Genomic DNA, 16,037 nt, shown 5'->3' on the forward strand with positions numbered 1-16,037 from the left:
CAACCTTAACTTGCCTTTTTATTTAGAAACAGATTCAATTGGACAAGTATTTTTGTTACTTTTCAGCTGTACAGAAATTTAGAAAATAAAAATTGCAAAATGCATACCTCCTAATAACAAACTGGGTCAACTTCCCCCAAGCAGGTTGCTGTCGATTATTTAGTCAAAAACGACATTATAAAATCAAATGCCGCTTTGTCAAAACAAAAGACATTTTGACAAATTTCAAAATTACATTAAAAAAATGTTATTCAATGCCAAATACGTATTTTAACAAAGCTTTTGTGAGTTTATGCATTCAAATTCCTTTTATTTTATTTATTTTGCCATATATGCAGGACAGAAAAAGAAACTGATTTTATTGTTGAGAGGTTAAAATTCCAAGGAATCAAACAATATTAAATGATAACAGGTCTCAATTAACTCATTTCGTATCACCCGCCTTTAGACTAACACAAAAACTAAGTACTCAGCATAGAAAGTCTGAGAAAAAACAAACGTAAAAATACATTGTTGGCCTTGAAGATGTTAAACTGGTTACATTTATTGCTTTATTGAAAAGTTATGAATACTTTCACATTTAATATAAAATGAAATGAAAACAAATACTTTTTTTTTTAACTTCTGAATCCACGGTCCCCTGTTCTAGTCACCGATACCAAGTACTAAGACCATTAGTAACCTTTTGATACATAAATATTCCCAAAAAACATCATTTTAAACACAGTCACATATTTTCTTAAAAATGCAAGAAATTGTCCATTTTCCATTCTCTTATATAGTTCCTGATTATACAAAGGCAACTGCAAGTACTGATATCTTACAATCAGGCTAGTATTGCCATCAGTACATGCTACAAATGGGTTGAATTATTTCACGGCTATGCAAATGAAGAGTTGTTAGTTCTTGGCAGAGGCCTGCACTGTTGAGTTCCCGTGTGGGAGAAGGTGTGTGTGTGACATGTAAAAGAAAGACACATAAATAAATAGGCAACAAGCTTTATTTGCTCAACCTCAAGGGGATTTGTGTGTAACACAATGCAAATCTAACATATCAACATGATACACGGTATGATCAACTCTGGGTTGTTTTCTTTTCAGTAATAATAAGTGTGCAGGTCGGTGTTGTCAGAGCGGTTGAGGGTTGATGAGGAGAACATTCTCTCCCCTGATGAATAGCTGGTTGATGTGGCGAGTACGGACTTGGCCGTACGCCTTGTACTCTTTCTCCAGACCCGTCTTTGTCTCCTTCCGTGGCTCTGATGACTTGTCGTGCCCGGCGGGGCCATCGGACGCGTGTTCTGAAGTCACTGTTAGATTTGGAGGTGGAAAGTGGCCGCTTTTTCCCTGGATGCAGGGTTTGGTTTTTGCGCCTTCAACTCCTGAGCTCTCCTGCACCTTCAGCTTCTCAAAGAGCTGTGTGAAAAAATTCAGCCACACTGGGATGACCTTATCCCACGGGATAATTGCCAGAAATTATGCATAATGTATAGTGCCAGAAATTATGCATAATGTCTTTCCTAAAATAATGGCCTCGTATCCAAAGGTTTGCACTGAGTCGGCACTGACGGTCTGTCCGTCAGCCCGTTGTCGACGGACGCCTGTTTTGCAGACGGACCAATGGGAATGCTAAGAAAAAATGCCAATTTAAAAATGTCAAGAATTGCAATTCTCATCCTACCGTTGTAATCATCAGGACAGACATTATGTCAGATGTCCATCATATGTCTGTCAGCCCGCCATGCCCCTTTTTTGCTTAATGAAATATAATTCATCTGACTTGCGTGTTTATCAATTCACTACTTTCATTACTTTCATTCACAGCTACAACACAGATGACTTTACCGGAGATTTTTTTTCTATTTGTTTCCTTTCTTAGTCCTGGTTTCATAAACCAAAACTCATACTGTACACAATCACGCCGACCGAAAGTTATAAGTAATGTTTACAATTCACTTAAGAGATGTTTTGTTTTATTTGGCTTTTTAAATACATTTTACACTAATAAATTGCTTGCTGATATGCGCATTCTGGGATGTGTTTCTACTGCAAGGAGGTCACTCAAGTAACCAAAAAGTGCAGAGCAATTTTGCTTTCTCTGATTGGCTCTTGGCCAGGAAATGCAAGATAGAAGTTTTTTTTTAAATTCCCTAATTAAAGACCTTTTTAGTAAATTCAACATCAGCGATACTTTTGTTTTACTTGAAGTATATGTGACTGATGAAATTTAGATAAATTTGAATGAAAGCCATCTCAAAAGTAAGCCAAGCAATTACAAATGAGAACCGACATCCACCATTTGAGCATTATGTAAAGCATGATAATGCCATCCAGTGGACATGATGGCTAATTGCACTCACGTTCCACCTGCATTCCTTCAGATGCGGGTTAATAAACATGATGGTGTATTATAGCCTAGGGTTAAACCCCTTAGCTGGCTTTGTTTTTGTGTTACACTTATAATATTGAGTTTTCTTTTAATTGCACTGTAACTGCAGAACCACATACATGGTGTTAACTTTAAGGGTAAGTACAAAAACAGAAAAAAGAATTTGTATGAATTCAGTGTGTAACATGAGTGCAGACAGAAGTAGACCAGCGCAAGTGACAGACCAGAAAAAAAAGTCAATACATGTCACCCTCTAGTGGTGGCAGAAGGTTGGGCAAAAATACACAGACGGACTGACGGATCGACGATTACAACTTTGTCTGACTTGAAAAAATGACGAAGCGACGATGACGGAAAAGGGGCGGGGCTCTGACGAATGCCTGACCAGCAAAAAAATGTAAGTTGTGCCCACCTCGGCACATATCTAATCAACACCCAAAGAAGAACCCCGTGGTTCATGTTATGTCCCTGTTTGAAATTGTAACCTATCCCAGGAAAGTGAAGCAATTACAAAAGATTTTGTCGGCGTGCTAAAGAACTAAACTAAAAGAACGCATTGGAAAAAAGAATGTTACCTGATCAAAATGGTAAGAAGTACTGCATTGCATACATACTGTATTGCAAGCATGCCATAATTACCAGTGAGAACTAACAGGTGATGGCAATATAAAAATCACAATTTCAGCACATTAGAACACAATTTGGGGGCATAATGTGCTGGAAAGTTAAGTCTCCGTCAAAGGTCTAAAATAACCCCAAACACACTTCCGAAAGCACCCAGAAATAATTAACAAATTGCTGAAGGATCATAAAATGGCCATCAATTAGTCCCGATCCAAATCGCATAAAACACGTGCGGAGGGATCTCAAAATAGCAATTGGGAGGCACCCTTCAAATTGAGAAGCCTGAAGCAGTTGAGTGATTCACTTATTTAGTACGGTGGACCCAATTGTACAAATTAAGCATGTTTGTTTAGTTAAAATAACCATAATCTGCCGGCAACATAACAATATTATATATGTTGTAACATGTCCCCAATTTACAATTCCTGCAAGATTTGGCACGTACAAAAGCTTTCTATTGTATTCAAGGATCATGTATACAAGGACAGTTAAAAGTGGAGCGCAGATGTTAATAAGACATGCAAATGAGCATACCCGCGAAATGGTGAGAGCCTTCTCATGGTACAGGGCCTTACCAAGAAGTGGCTCTCTGTAAGTCTCATCGACGTCCACCATGGCCTGACAACGAGACGACAATCAGCCACCGTCTCAGATCGCCATCGCATCCATGCACTCACCAAATTCCAGCACTTGTCGAAGGCCACAACGAAGCCGGAGCACACCCCTCTCAGTCCTTTGAAAGTCCTGATGTGAACCTTGACTCTTATCCTCTGCTCCACACATTTGTAGAGTTCGCCCAAAGGACTGCCTTTGCATACTGCGCACAAAACAGATCTCAGGTTGGTTTAAGCATTGATATTTTGCTAGACCTGTATATGCTATTAAGAGGTAATATAACTACAGTGGTACTTCTACTTACAAGATTAATTTGTTCCGCAAGTAATTTTTTAATGTGAATCTTTCGTAAGTCGAGACGCTCTTTAAATGTAAATAGACTAATCTGTTGCAAGCCCCCCCAAAATACCCTAAACCCTCTAAACAAATATTACTAAATTAGAAAAATGCATCAAAATTGCTAATAAATACATGTCATAATTACATTAATGCATAATAATCAGAAGATATCCTGTTAATAATAAAAAAACAGTCCTAAACCCTTTAATCATATTAAAAAGCAGCTCCAGAAAATGGATGGATGGATGCAATTGTAGCAGTTGACAATGTGAATGCAGTTCACTTGTTTGCCTGAGATGGTGCTGGTGTGTTAGTGATGAGTGCAGAGAGAGACACTTTTTTAGGACGTTTAATTTGGATGTTTTTATTTTACATTTCCTGTGATCCAGGAATTATTTACAAGTCCACAGGAGCAATAATATCTATTTTTGGTATTATTCTGTGCATGTAGGTTTACTTAAGTTTAGTTTGTGGTCTTGCAAAGTGCTTCCTATGTGAGAGCATTGTAACGTGCTAACCACGTGCTAAATACGCAAACATCAAATGTGACAGCCCAAAGTGGTATGTTACAGATGTGATTTTTATGTGAATACGTACAATGTTAGCTGTAGCTCATGTCAATTTTATGTTTGTTAGTTCTCTGGTGTACATTGTTGGTGGGTAGTGTGGATGAATGAGTAAAAATGAAAGGTGGAAGACCACTGTAAACATGGATGCAAAAAACTATGGTCTTGTTTGTGGGAAAGCCGTTATATTAATAATTTAAAAAAAAACATCACAAAATATAACAAATAAGATGGACATCAGTGGTTCTGATAACGTATTACATTCCAGTCAAGTTGGCGCGAGCGCTGGTGTCTCCTGTCTCATCTGCCAACAATGTCGCCTTTCATATCTTGAATTTTCTGCCGTTACAAGAGACAATATTTTTCTGCTGAGGTGTTTCGTAAGCTGAATTTTTCGTAACAAGAGGCATTTGTACCACTGTACATGGTCAAGAAGAGCTCGGTGATGAACAAAGCAAACTCTTAGTGTGAATACAATGCGAAAAAAAAGGCAAATAACATATCTGATGAGTTGTTTCCTTGTTAGGACATCAACTTGTACAGTATATGCATATTGCCGTGATCAGCTGTTTTAGAGCCAATGGGCCCTCATGTTGCGCTCTGGTAAGAAAGCCCTCTGCTAACTAAAAGGCTAGGCCTCAGTGCTAATGTGCGCTAATACGTTGGTTTTTTTTTCCCCCCTAAATTAAGTCTTGTTGAAGAACTTTGTTGAATCATCATTGTAGAAGTGTTTAACTCCATTTGATTAAATGGATATTTTATTGTGATAGATGAGTAAAAGTGGGTGCTATTCAACAATTAGAGTGAAGTTCATGTTAATCACTTGTAGCTAAACACAATACTAATACAGTACAAACATTCTTCATCTCCTTTTGACTTTCCCCACAGTGAATCAATTTCCTTCATCTAAGTCTGTCCTGCATCCTTTTCTCTCACCTCAACTACCTACACGTGCTCCTTCATTACATCTATAACCTAGTCCGAGTTTCTTTAGCAGAGGGGCAAGCAAGATGTCATCACAAAAGACTTTTATTAATCCTTCAAGTGACTAAGTGAATTGCATTCGTTACACATGTAGTCATTGAGCCACGATATTTATCAGGTGATTTCCTTTGAGACTTGTTTATGACTACCGTATTTCTCAAAGTAAAAGTCAAGTTTTCTTCCCTCATTTTAACCCCCCGTATTAGGGGGGTCTACTTAAAACCACATAACTTAAAACAGACCACTTTTTTCCACATATCTGTGTTTGAATAACATTAATTTAAATCCAAAATAAGTAATGTGTCATTTACAAGGCTAATTTTTTTATATACAGTACCTCTAATTCAAGACACTATGCATCAGTTTTAGTGTTTTAGTGTAATGCTGCGCGGATCATTTTTTTCAACGGACTTTGACGCATTAAGAAGAGAAAAGACGAAGAGAAAAGACGGCTTGACTTGTCTACTTCAGCGCTTGAACGTGTGCTTGAAGCTGGCATGGATGTCGGCAGGTGGGGGGAAAAACAGCCAAGGGAGAAGGACGGCGGATTTATTTGGCATGACAGAAAGCGATAATGACTTTGAGGGCTTTTAGACAAACTAATATGCAGGTGTGTCAACAAATTGGCTTGTCGTGGTCATTATGAAAAGGAAAAGACGGCTTAACTTGTTCAAGACAAAAACACTTCAGTGAGGTCGACTTATTCTGAGAAAAACGGTAGTTTACTGTGACATTAAAAGGAACTATCACTTAGGTTAATGCTAATTGATAACTACATTCATTTATGTTTTCAGAGACATTATCGTGTCATTTGTTTGCAGCCTACAATTACGCGATGATCAGCGTGGCACAAAAAAGTCCCATTATTATGATCCATCCTTTCATTTTAGGTAGACGGGGGACACCCTGAACTGGTTGCCCGCCAATCACAGGGCATTTACGCACGCAACCACATACAGTATAAGGAACATTTTCTATGTCCAATACACCTTTCATGCATGTTTTACAAGCCCCCCGCGGGCTCAGGGAGAACACGCAAATTCCACACGGGAAGGCTGAAACTCGGGTCCCTGAACTGTGAGGCGGAACTGTTAACCAACGCGGCACTGAGCCGCCCCATTCATATGATCATGAGTGTCAATACAAACCAGAACTGTGGCTACACAAGAGAAGCAAAACGGCATTGAAAACACATTAAGAAATTAAGTTTGTTATATTCTCAGCTTCAGGTAGCCATAGAGTAAAAATGGAGGTGAAACATGTCAGCCTTCTGTTCGAACAGCATGCCCTATGTGATAAAGTTAGCAATTAATAGGCTTACAATTACAAGAAAATGTATGTCATAAAAATATTTTTGCATAATTTTTAAATTAAGAACAGGGTTTTAAAATCAATTCACTTTTAGTTCACCACTAGATGGCATTAAATATTGCACACCTGGCAGTCAGCAAAGCTATTCTCGCTATTGTTGATGTTAATTCATTTTGGTTGTTTAAAACTATTAAAATGCAGAATGAATTGTTTACCAAATTATCTTTTAATGATTTATGGTCATTCCATGTCAATTCACACATACCACATCTCCAGAAGCTCCTCACAGACACCTCTTCAGTTTGCCTGATTTTTAATTTATGTGTGCCTTATGAGTCAGATGAAAGAATTTAATGTTTGAGCTTCCAAATTTTTGAGTTTCAACGCACACACTTGGATTCCATGAATTGCAGAGTAAATATGGTAATATATTTGCATGCCCTCATCTTTTATTTTAAGATAGGCCCACTGCCACACACCTGTAAATTGCTATACTGTATTTATATATTCTGAGCTCAACTATTGGAATCTGCAATCAAAACTCTCATGGATATACTGTTTTGAGATATAAATCCTTTCTAAGTAGATTTTTATTGATACTGTACACTGATGTTTCTGTTTTTTTTACATTTTGGGGGCCTATATTTTGGAAATCATTTGTTTTGATAGAGTTTCAACTGTTTCATCATATATGAAAATAAAGTTTTAAAAGAATGTCCAAGCACTTGTGCCTTTGGTGGAGGTACAAAAAGGCTCCAAATATGTCTGTGGGACAAAATGAGCATTTCAGCACATGATGATGTAAATTACCATTTTATTCTAGTCATCTTTCATTGGTTTGAGCAACCCCAGAAAATTGATTATGCAACTACTTTAGTATCAATTAAACATTTGCATATGGTACTTTTTGGGGAATATTTTTGGACAATTCCTAAATCCGGTGAATTGTTGTTTCAACCGTCTATTCACGTGGCAGTAAAACAGATCCAGATTAAAACGAGGATAATACCAGTGTGAAAAAAAACACTTTATTACATCAATATAACCCTCTGTACACTGCCGTACATATTATTTGCAAGGCCTCGTGATCAGTGATGGACAAAGATAACTCAGGCAAATTGAAGAGGTGCCTGTGGCCAGGGGTGAGATTTGACCTGGAATGGCCCTTAGATATCGAATAGCGTATTGTGGCACATTTGTTCTTAAAAAAAAAATATTATTTAACCTGTTCATAGAAGGCATCTAATTGAATAATCTATCTAGTAGTGAGGAATAAGTCATAAATAATGCTATAAATTATGGTGTGAGAGAGAGTGTGTGTGTGTGTGTGTGTGTGTGTGTGCACTTGTTTTAAGTACGGTGCCTTTTAATAGAAGTGTGTTGTCAATGCTGTGTTGTTAACCTACGGCTCATCCTAGTCAGGACATTTTTCGGAGGCTTGAGTCGCCTTGAGTGCGCCGCGCGACTGCTGCTTCCTCCCTTCTCTTCCTCATCCACTGACTTTTTGTTCACCATGAGCTTCTTGAGCCTTTCGATGCGCTCTGGGTCGGGAACCCCTCTCATGGCCTTCAGGCGCCTTTTCTCCACATTCTCCGGCTTGGCTCTGCTGCGCCCCCCCTTGAGGAAGCCCTCGTACTCGGCGACGTTGTTGAAACATTTGATGTTTGGAAACGGGAGCGACACCGCGGGCGAGTATAAGGCCAAAAGTGGGTCAAACTTTTCCGAGCATACGTCTAATTTCAAAGCGTCATCGTCCTGTGTCACCGACAGGGCACCTGGGCTAGAAGCTGAGGTTTTTTCTTGACGATCTGGCTGCTTATTTTTTCCATGCGTCTCTTCGTCCTCCATATTTGTTTGAAACAACCGCAGATAGGTGAAGCATCATGGGAAATTGATCAATTTTAAAGCTACAGAGCGTTCCCGTTAACATTTAGGGACCATTGATTACTGGAATGGTTTTAACGTGCCATTTCTGTTTGAATATTTGTAATGTCAAAAATTGTATTAATATTCCTCAAAATGGTTTAGGTTTAAAAAAAAAAGGCTTGTCTGCAGCGACACGAAGACGCGACTTTTCAATGATCGTTCACGAAATAGACGATCTTTGCTTCACTCAAGGAAACGTAATATCTCAAAAATCCACCAGCAGGCAGAAAACTAGTGTCTTGTTACGCGTACAAATAGTGAAAAATTATATATTTCAATGTATCATAATTTTATATAGCAAACGGTGGAATTTGTTGGCTTGTGTGTTTCTTAATTATCGTTTTGGTTCTCCGGAACCTTTTTGTAACCATTTCTGTGTTATTAGTACGACCGTACACAAAGACGGACCAAAATAACTCGTGTGAGAGATGCTTGGCGTTGTTTTCTATTTTCCATTATTGCTATGTTAAAGTCATAAATTGTTAAAGAGGACCAGATAGAGTGTTGACTTGTTCGGGTAAGACTACAAACACAAGTCTATTTTAAAATCGTTATTTGTGCTCATAAACGCTCAGGAGGATCGCCATCGTGTCAAGGGTGGTAAGCCTTCACCCATTAATATATATATATATATATATATATATATATATATATATATATATATATATAGCTACATATTCTAACAATTTTTGTTGCGCTATCTTAAACGGACGTTACTGTATGGAATAGCGTATATAAGCAGTACAGTTTCACACATGCAAAAGTACACTGTCATTTTCCCCATTGCCCATTAATTGTTCGTCCATCGTTCAATAAAAAAGGGTTCAAATGACGAATGTAAACGAATCCGGTTTTGTGTTTGTTGCAGGAACAGGCTGATGCAGATAATAAACGTCTGCAGACTTTGCAGGTGTGCCAAGCCTTGTGTATTCACACCACTGGCCTATTTGTTTACTTCCACTAGTACCATGGCCAAAAGCAAGTTTGAATATGTGCGTAACTTTGAGGTAGATGACATCTGTCTGAGAAACTGCTACATCGTTGTGAGGCTGGATGGGCGCAACTTTCACAAGTGAATATCTCTTTGTTTTCAGTGCATATATGTGGGAAAATATTTGCTGGTCCTACAGATCATTTTTAATTGTGTCATTGTTGTGTTTGAGGTTTTCAGAGCAGCACAAGTTTACCAAACCCAATGACAACCGGGCTCTGGGCCTGATGACCCGTAGCGCCCGCTCAGTCATGGAGGAGCTTGAAGATATTATCATTGCCTATGGACAAAGTGATGAGTTTAGTTTTGTTTTCAAGAGGACCTCCAATTGGTTCAGGAGGAGAGCAAGGTAGCGGCATGTGTTACACTTGTGTTGTTGTTGATGTTGTTGTGTGTGTGACTTTATTCCTCCTGACAGCAAGCTGATGACCCATGTGGCCTCGCAGTTCTCGTCCTCTTATGTCTTTTACTGGAAAGAGTTTTTTGGCGAGCAGCCACTCCTCTACCCACCAGGATTTGATGGGCGTGTGGTCCTGTATCCTAGCAACCGTAACCTGAAAGACTATCTGAGCTGGAGGCAAGCAGACTGTAAGTGTGCTAAAACTGTCTTTACACTGATGATGATGATGTTGATGATGAAAGTGTCAGACTTTTTGTTGTCTTTTCCAGGTCACATAAATAATTTGTACAACACGGTGTTTTGGACACTTGTACAGAAAGGGGAACTAACCACAACTGAGGCAGAAGATCGCTTAAAGGTGACTTTTTAACCTGCATATTGTTAGTTAATTTCTGGTTGTCATCCAAATAATTATTTGAACTAATTATTGTGTACAGTATACAGAATACAGGGGGTCACAAGGTTCACAATTGAGTTCGTCTCTAATACTAACCAGTGCTAACAGCCGAACAATTATTATAATAAATAAGTAATCAATTGAAAAACTATTACAGAAAGAAAGAAATTACAATATTACCTCTACTACTGTAATTGGCTTGCATGATGGCAGGGCACCAGATTATTTCATCCTGCACCGTTCCTATCCATAAACGGAATCTGTAAACCAATGTGACTAACCCATTTTATTTTGACTGCATCCACATAATACTTTGAGGAATAGTGCGTCAATTTTTTCTGTTACATTTTCCAATGCACAGAAAAATTATCTTGGTGGTTGGAAGAATTTCATTATTTTTGGGAAGTCATACATCAACAAAGTATGTCATGCTACTTCTCTGTTGCGGTGAGAATTTGTCAGCGTGGTCATTGTCGGTTTTTGTCTTATGAGTACCAGATTTATATCTGCAGGTATTTTTTTCTGCCACAAGCTAGAATTAATTATTTTTCCAACATTTGTATTGATGAATAACAGTGCATGTAATGGTCTCACAATAATTGATAACTTTGACATGATTGACTCTTTTAAACATGACAGAAAAACCAGTTGTCAAATTTGTTGTTTCTCATCAGTTAGAATTTTAAGTGTGTACTTTTGCATTAAATTTGAATTTTTCGTTCATCTACTACAATACAATCTTTAAACATGATATGTATTTGTTTTCTCATTTAGGGAACGTTAGCTGCTGACAAAAATGAAATCCTATTCTCCGAGTTTGACATCAACTACAACAACGAACCAGCCGTCTATAGAAAAGGCACAACTCTTATCTGGGAAAAGGTCAGGTGATGTTGGTGCTCATTTCATTTATTTCTGCTTGAGATGTTGACAATTTGGCTGCCATGTTAACTCTTTCAGTGCCAAGCGTTATCTCTAGCATTTTGACGCATCTTTCAAGGCCAACAGAATATTGAATTGTATGACTATGTAAACATTGGTGGTACCATATGAAAGACTGCATTCCATTCTTTACCTAGAAAAAGAAAGTAAGATTTTATCTTATTCCGTTCTTTAGTAATCACTGTTTGAAAATAGGTCAATTGAGTGACCCCTAGCTATTTCGGACAAAAGGAGAAAATTACCTTTTTTTGGGAAAAGATGTTTCTGCACAGTAATGACTTTGACGCAAATATTTTTTTGTAACATCTGAAACATCACAGAAGTCCCTCCCTTCTATAAAACATGAACAAAAACAGTGAAAATGTGTTTTTAATGGCAAAAGAACAGTTTGCGTATGTACAGTATATAACTATATTACAATAGTGTGAGCTTGGCATTATATCAAGGGCGAGTGTCATTTATCCTTTCATTGATAAAAACGTCATAAGACTTCTTGTCACTGGCACACAATCTAAGTATTTTACATCGCAAAAATCCATCCATGGCACAGAAAGGGTTAAGGTACACCTCTAAACATTGAACACTGTCAGTTCTAAGATGCTAAATGACCTACAGTTTTTTTCAGATTTGGACACTTTTTCATCGGCTGTCATTAAAATAGGCATGCCAGGGGTGGGCAACTCCAGGCCTCGAGGGCCGGTGTCCTGCATGTTTTCCTGTTTTCTCTCTCAAACACACCTGAATCAAATGATTAGGATTATTCTCAAGCTCCAGCAGAGCTTGTTGATGAGCTAATGGTTTAAATCAGGTGTGTTAGGGAGAGAAAACTGGAAAACATGCAGGACACCGGCCCTCGAGAGCTGGAGTTGCCCACCCCTGCTGTAATCCTTTTGCTGTATTCTCCAAGCAATGTATTCCGTAGTATTCTAACCCTTTTACTTTCACACACATTTAAAAAAACAAAAAAAAACTGCAACCTTGAAAGATTAACTTTGAACCAAGCCTGTTTTGGGTGAAATTCATAACTGTAGTGCCTCGGGGAGCGCAAATGCACTGTCAATGCACAAGTTTCTTCAGACTGTCTCTTTAATAGACAAAGATTGTGGATTTTATTCCCGCACAAGTTAAAAGCAACTTACTTTCAAATACGTATTTCTACAATCAAGTTTTGCATTGTGCTCCGTGTGCTGTGAGCAACTGTGTAACTTGTCCAATGACAAGACAGGCTTTCTATGGCTGTCAACCAAGATGATCACAAAAAATGGTCAGTACGAAATATTTTGCACTAAGGCTCTGGCTGAGCCACCCATTCTCTCGAAACTAGTCCTTTTCAAATAATAGGGTGGGGGTGCAATGCGATGCCGCGAGGGCGCATATGACCCCAAGGAACAAGCTTTTTTTTTGGCCGTATGGGGTGTAATTGCACATCCATGGCACCAGGTGGTACAGTGGCACTCTCATTGACAAAGTCTGTGCGGTGGTTAATTTTGCTGTCACGTTTTTTTTCTAAATCACATTAATGATTTATGTGATTTAGAAAAAAAATCAGGACAGTGTTTTATTTATTAAAGATATTGATGCTCCTGTTTTAATGTTCCAAATCAATGTATTTCGTTATTTACTAAATTATGTTTTTTTTTTCCAGCATTAAATGGTTCACTTTAATAAAGTTCAATAAAGATTGACATATTTTTATTTCAAGCACTTAGTTCACTTAATTATTTTTTTGTTTCAGAATAACCTGTATCAACCCTGTAAAAAGTAAAGTTAGTATTTGTTGAAAGTTGATTTATATTGCTTTTTATTTTGTTAATGTTGAAAAGGATACCATTTTAGGTATACGTTTCGACTAGGTATACGATTTGTATAGATAATTTTCTTGTTAATAGTCACCGTGGCAAGTAGGGGGCGCAAAATGATTACTCTGTAAAAAGAAGGCTTAGCAAAAAAAAATCTGATTAAACACGGCTGTAAACCAACCACTCATGATCTTTTAGCGACCTCTCTTAGTGGAAATGGACACTGCAACGTCAATGAAACGTGGACAAGTTTGCCCACATTAAAAAAATAAAAAAACATAGTGAGCAAACGTGTACATATTTTTTTCAATAACTGTGGGCACTCATATGGTGGCTCTGAAGAAAAATAAACAAATAACAAAAAAAAATTAACTTTACAAAAGATGAAACACAAATAAATAGCACAAAAAACACGAAAAAATTGATTGCAAAGAAAAGACAAAAACACATTACAAAGACATACATGAAGACAATATTAAGTCACAAACAAAAACTCACAATCAAGAACCAAAAATATTTGCATATTGTTATATATTTGTAAATATATTGTAGTTTTTTCTTTTTCGTTTATGATTTATTTTCTTTATTATCTGCTCACAATGTGGGAAATCTGAAACACACTTAACGCGCAAAAAATGAATAACTTACGGATATGAACACAAGAAAATATGAAGAGTTTTGGTGCGTCTTATACATACACGCTAACATAGAATACACCAGAATTAGACCCTAAAATTAAGGGTGCGTCTTATACACAGGTGTGTCTTATATTTGGGGAGTTACGGTAATTGTTTTTGTGATTTACACTTCAGGGTAACTCAACTCACAGCTCAAAACAAAAGACTCATTGGAATTACTCAATTATTCAAGTTGTCAGGATAAATTATTCTAAAATGATTTGATCTTAAAAGCTAATGTTGCAGTAGAGATAGACTATGTTTGTTTGTTTTTTGTTTTGGTACGACTGTCAATACTATTTATTAGTGGTCAAGAAGGTTGATAGCTGATATTTGCAGCTGATATTCATTTTCAATTTAAAAAAAAAATGTGCCAAAAATGATACTAAAATACTGACCCCAACTCTTGCATCAGCTTCTATAACTGTACATGTAATGAACCTCAATTCTGATCTGCTTCGTTTTTTGGCTTTCAAATGATGCAGGGCTGTAGGTGTTTCTCCTTTATAATGCCTCTCTATGATAGTGTTTACGCGGAAGTCTGGTCATTGATTGAAAATGGCTGTGGATTTCTGCTTAGCCTAGTTGATCAAGCCATGTTTTGATGCGGGGCGGCTCGGTGGAGCAGTGAATAGCATGTCCACCTCGCAGTTAAAAAAAACTGAGTTCAAATCCACCTCGCTCCAGCCTTCCGGTGTGGAGTTTGCATGTTCTCCCCGAGCCCGTGTGGGTTTTCTCCAGGCACTCCGGCTTCCTCCCACACTCCAAAAACATGCATCGCAGGTGTATTGGACATACTAAATTTTCCTTTGGTGTGATTGGGTGGGTGAATGGTTGTTTGTCGCTGTGTGCCCTGCAATTGGCTGGCAACCAGTTGAGAATGGCTCCCTCACAGACACCTTTTTCTTTTTTTAAATAGAGAGCAAAACATGTTAAAGCATTGTTTGATTTCATATTCTGTAGATATGTTAGAGTTGTTTAATTTCATATGATATCTTGACAACTTCAAAATGTTCAAAAAGACAAATCGGTGTAACCTAGTCTTTCATCTTTTTTCCCCCTCCCCAGCATGATGAAACTGTCACCAAGCAAATAAAAGGAGTAAATGATGAACGGAAGGACATGCGTGTGACTCGGAGCAGAAGGAGTGTGCAAGCTTACTATTGTGACATTATAGCAGAACAGTTTTGGCAGCAACACTCAAACATTCTGGAAGATGATGCCTGCTAGCGTTGTGAACAAGGTGGTTTTGAACTTGTCCAAGATTATCCATCTGAGTATGTGCTGGCTTTTGGAACCCTCAACAGCTTCCTGGAGGCGTGTATGCCTGGAAACCTAAGGGAACATGCTGTATTCTTCCTTTGCTACTAATAAAGGATTATTATCAATGTTTCAATTCTCATTATTATACTCAAATTTAGTTGAAGTATCTGCCTGGCTAGAGATTCCTTTCTTTTCTTTCCTTTTTCTTTTTCTCCTATCTTAGAGAGGGGGCTTGATGGCGCGAAACGAATTGAATGTTGCCGTGTGGACAGGAGCACACAGGAGCAAGTTCGACAGGAGCATGTTCTAAGGTGGGTCAATCCCCAGAAGCCCTGCTGTGGAGATGGACCAATCGGGTCTGATTGTGAGGAAGATCTTGTCCGTAGGTAGGTTTTTTTTTCTGGTCCGCCATTCGTCAGGTGCTGGTCTTTTTCTGTTTTTGTAATGACATTTAAAGTTAATCCCATGTCTGTAGATGTCCAGTTACACTGCAGTTGAAACCCAACACCGTTATATGCAGTAAGTGGAACAATAAATCAAAGCCAGTTAAGGAGTTTAAATCTAGGTTATAATACACCATCATATTTGTAAACCCGTATCTAAAAAGATTGTTATCATGCTTTACATGATACATTTTACGGTTTTCATTATAACTGCTTGCCTTACAACAATAGATGACTGTTGCATCAACATTTGTCTGAATTTCTTCTGTCACATACACTACAAGTAAGACAAAGTGGTACTGATGTGCAATTTACTGAAAAGCATCTTTAATTTGGGAATTAAAAAAAACTTAAATCTTGTAATTCCTGGCC

General features: G+C 37.9%; 2 protein-coding genes across 7 annotated transcripts; one reads left to right on the plus strand and one right to left on the minus strand.

Moving 5' to 3' along the window:
- Positions 1-982: 982 nt before the first annotated feature.
- Positions 983-8,692, minus strand: lsm11 (LSM11, U7 small nuclear RNA associated). Of its 3 annotated transcripts, none has more exons than XM_088430571.1 (4): positions 8,234-8,692; positions 3,690-3,829; positions 3,547-3,630; positions 983-1,415 (listed from the first exon to the last, which is right to left on the minus strand). In XM_088430571.1, the coding sequence occupies exons 1-4, from the start codon at positions 8,673-8,675 to the stop codon at positions 1,128-1,130; spliced, it is 954 nt and encodes a 317-aa protein (XP_088286697.1). In that variant the 5' UTR covers positions 8,676-8,692; the 3' UTR covers positions 983-1,127. The 3 variants fall into 3 exon arrangements, with proteins under 3 accessions (XP_088286697.1, XP_088286696.1, XP_088286698.1); XM_088430570.1 differs by having other exon boundaries at positions 983-1,448; XM_088430572.1 differs by having other exon boundaries at positions 1,297-1,628.
- Positions 8,693-8,982: 290 nt separating this feature from the next.
- thg1l (tRNA-histidine guanylyltransferase 1-like) lies at positions 8,983-15,337 on the plus strand. Of its 4 annotated transcripts, none has more exons than XM_088431655.1 (7): positions 8,983-9,353; positions 9,622-9,825; positions 9,917-10,093; positions 10,163-10,332; positions 10,414-10,502; positions 11,316-11,423; positions 15,028-15,337. In XM_088431655.1, the coding sequence occupies exons 2-7, from the start codon at positions 9,632-9,634 to the stop codon at positions 15,187-15,189; spliced, it is 900 nt and encodes a 299-aa protein (XP_088287781.1). In that variant the 5' UTR covers positions 8,983-9,353; positions 9,622-9,631; the 3' UTR covers positions 15,190-15,337. The 4 variants fall into 4 exon arrangements, with proteins under 4 accessions (XP_088287781.1, XP_088287780.1, XP_088287783.1 ...); XM_088431654.1 differs by having other exon boundaries at positions 8,983-9,270; XM_088431657.1 differs by having other exon boundaries at positions 8,983-9,270; positions 9,718-9,825.
- The last annotated feature ends 700 nt before the right edge of the window (positions 15,338-16,037 follow it).

This window comes from Hippichthys cyanospilos, chromosome 13 (assembly GCF_059441005.1).
Source record: "Hippichthys cyanospilos isolate Australia breed blue-spotted pipefish chromosome 13, RoL_Hcya_1.0, whole genome shotgun sequence".
Taxonomy (NCBI): Eukaryota; Metazoa; Chordata; class Actinopteri; order Syngnathiformes; family Syngnathidae; genus Hippichthys; species Hippichthys cyanospilos.

Bases quoted from the DNA above. Each gene is read 5' to 3' on its own strand.
- lsm11 (XM_088430570.1), bottom strand. From the start codon at position 8,675: ATGGAGGACGAAGAGACGCATGGAAAAAATAAGCAGCCAGATCGTCAA. The intron at 3,830-8,233 runs GTAGGTTAACAA...TTTTGTGCGCAG, and splicing joins TGTCCTGACTAGGATGAGCC to TATGCAAAGGCAGTCCTTTG. The intron at 3,631-3,689 runs GTGAGTGCATGG...TCTCGTTGTCAG, and splicing joins TCGACAAGTGCTGGAATTTG to GCCATGGTGGACGTCGATGA.
- thg1l (XM_088431655.1), top strand. From the start codon at position 9,632: ATGCAGATAATAAACGTCTGCAGACTTTGCAGGTGTGCCAAGCCTTGT. The intron at 9,826-9,916 runs GTGAATATCTCT...GTTGTGTTTGAG, and splicing joins GATGGGCGCAACTTTCACAA to GTTTTCAGAGCAGCACAAGT. The intron at 10,503-11,315 runs GTGACTTTTTAA...TTTCTCATTTAG, and splicing joins AGGCAGAAGATCGCTTAAAG to GGAACGTTAGCTGCTGACAA.